Source organism: Rhincodon typus, chromosome 7 (assembly GCF_021869965.1).
Source record: "Rhincodon typus isolate 14 chromosome 7, sRhiTyp1.1, whole genome shotgun sequence".
Taxonomy (NCBI): domain Eukaryota; kingdom Metazoa; phylum Chordata; class Chondrichthyes; order Orectolobiformes; family Rhincodontidae; genus Rhincodon; species Rhincodon typus.
This window is the reverse complement of record NC_063338.1, coordinates 98,298,241-98,300,369: the sequence shown is the minus strand read 5'-3', so window position 1 is coordinate 98,300,369 and position 2,129 is coordinate 98,298,241. Positions and strand designations below refer to the sequence as shown.

Here is a 2,129-nt window from a genome sequence, read left to right as displayed (position 1 = left end):
TTCCCCTCCCCCATTTCTGAAGAAGGGTCTAGGCCCAAAACGTGAGCTTTCCTGCTCCTCTGATGCTGCTTGGCCTGCTGTGTTCATCCAGCTCTACACCTTGTTATCTCAGATTCTCCAGCATCTGCAGTTCCTACTATCTCGGAAATAATGAGAATTTGGTAGGAGGAGTGGAGGCGCAGTGTATTTCTTAAATGGTAAGAGGTTGAAAAGTGTTGATGTCCAAAGGGACTTGGTGCCACTGTTCATAAGTTACTGAAAGCTAGTTTACAGGAACAGCAAGGGATGAGGAAGACAGATATGTGTTGGCTTTTATCAAAATGTGATTTGAGTACAGGAGTAAATAAGTCTTGCTGAAATTATACTGTGCCTTGGTGAGGCCACACCTAGATTATTGTGTGCAGTTTTGCTGTAATTTGAGGAATGATGTTCTTACCATAGGAAGAATGAAGTGGAGGTTAACCCGATTAATCTCTGGGATGATGGAATTGTCTTTTGAGGAAAGATTAATGAAACTGTGTCTGAATACTCTGGAGTTGATTGAAAATTACAAAATCCTTCTAGGATATGCCAGGGTGGATATAGATAGGATGTTTCCCCGGAAGATGAGTCTAAATCCAGGGAAATAATCTCAGCACGAGCGATGGGCCAACTTTGAATGAGATGAGGTAATATCTTCATTCAGAGTGTGGTGAATCTTAGAATTCCCTACTCCAAACGGCTGTAGAAGCTGAGTTACTGAGCGTGTTCAAGAGAAAGAAATTGATAGATTTCTACTTACTAATGACATCAAAGAAAATGGGGGAGTTTGGGAATATTGAGGATGGAGGTAGATGATCGGCGATAATTTAGGAGAGCAGACAGGCTCGAGGGGCTGAATGGCCTACTCCTGCTCCTATGTTCTTCACTGAGATATTGCTGTAGATGCTCGCTCTCATTGGCTGAGAAATACTGTTGTTTTTCTCTCCCTCATTGCCTTTGTCTTATTGCAGGTGGGTGAAATCACCAAGATAATGAAGGGCTACATCAACACGATTGTGAAGAAACGATACAGCATCAAGTCTGCGGTCACTAATCGCAGCGAGGCCAGTGCCTGGACCAGATGAGCAGGACCACTCCCCTTGCCCCTCCTCACACCCCTACCCTCCCCTTGCCCTCCTCTCACTGACCAAGGAAAGACTGATCAAGGGAATGATGATGGGTTATTGGCACAGAGACCTCCTGTGGTGTGGTCAATAATGGGCAAAGGGCAGTTGGAGGTGGGAGGTCATGTGATGAGATCTCCAGGAGTTCATCCAATCAAAGTCGGCAGTCCGAGAGGAGATGAAAAGCCACAGTAGAGCTGGTTCAGTCCTGACTCCGCCGTTCTCAATGTCTCTGAGGTCACCACACCAGCTCGGCCTGCAATACTGCGGGCAGTGTTGCTGAGAGGAATACAGCATGGAAACGATGGGTCAAATAGCCATTTTTGGTGCTCTGCCATTCTTTAACATTTCCTGCTGATCAGAGAGGTTTCTCTGTCAGTCTTTATCTTGTTTTCTCTTTGTTTACTGCGTTTCTCTCTCTCTTTCACTCTCTTTCTCGCCTTGTCTCTGACTTGAGCAATCTGTTTCTGGCTATCCCTCCCACTCTGTCCTATGCCCCCTTCTCTCAGTCTCTCTTATTTTCTCTCTGTCACTTTCTTTCCCATTTTGTCTTTTCTTTCCTTAGTGATTTGTAACTGGCTTTACAAAGCAATTCCTCGAATGTACCAATTTATTTAAACACTGTATTGAGATTGGACAGATTAAAGGAGATTCTGCAGCTGCTCAACATCACAAAATAACCAAATATCCCAAATTGGAGTTTTGTAAGTTTGTTTTTTCACTGACAAATACAAACAGCAATTGTCTGAAGTGTGTTCTCTGATGATTTTGTACAGTCTGAGCTTTGGGCTGATATTTAGGTTTTGAATGGAAAAGTTCAGTGTCCCCTGTTGCTGATTGCTGCAGGAAAATATTTCTTAAAGAGGGATGCTGAAAGAATAGGCCCGGGCTCCATCCCCCCGGCCTGGTCCCAAGGCCTGGGTTCCATCCCCCCGGCGTGGTCCCGAGGCCCGGGCTCCATCCCCCCGGTGTGGTCCCGAGGCC

General features: G+C 45.5%; 1 protein-coding gene across 1 annotated transcript in view; it reads left to right on the top strand.

The window, feature by feature from the left end:
* The window catches only part of LOC109918935 (unconventional myosin-X), a 160,185-nt gene extending 158,290 nt beyond the window's left edge, over positions 1–1,895 (top strand). The window contains exon 36 of the mRNA XM_048599294.1: positions 993–1,895. Coding sequence (XP_048455251.1) covers positions 993–1,106 — 114 coding nt within the window. The 3' untranslated portion in view covers positions 1,107–1,895. The remainder of the gene's footprint in view (positions 1–992) is intronic.
* Positions 1,896–2,129: the final 234 nt, after the last annotated feature.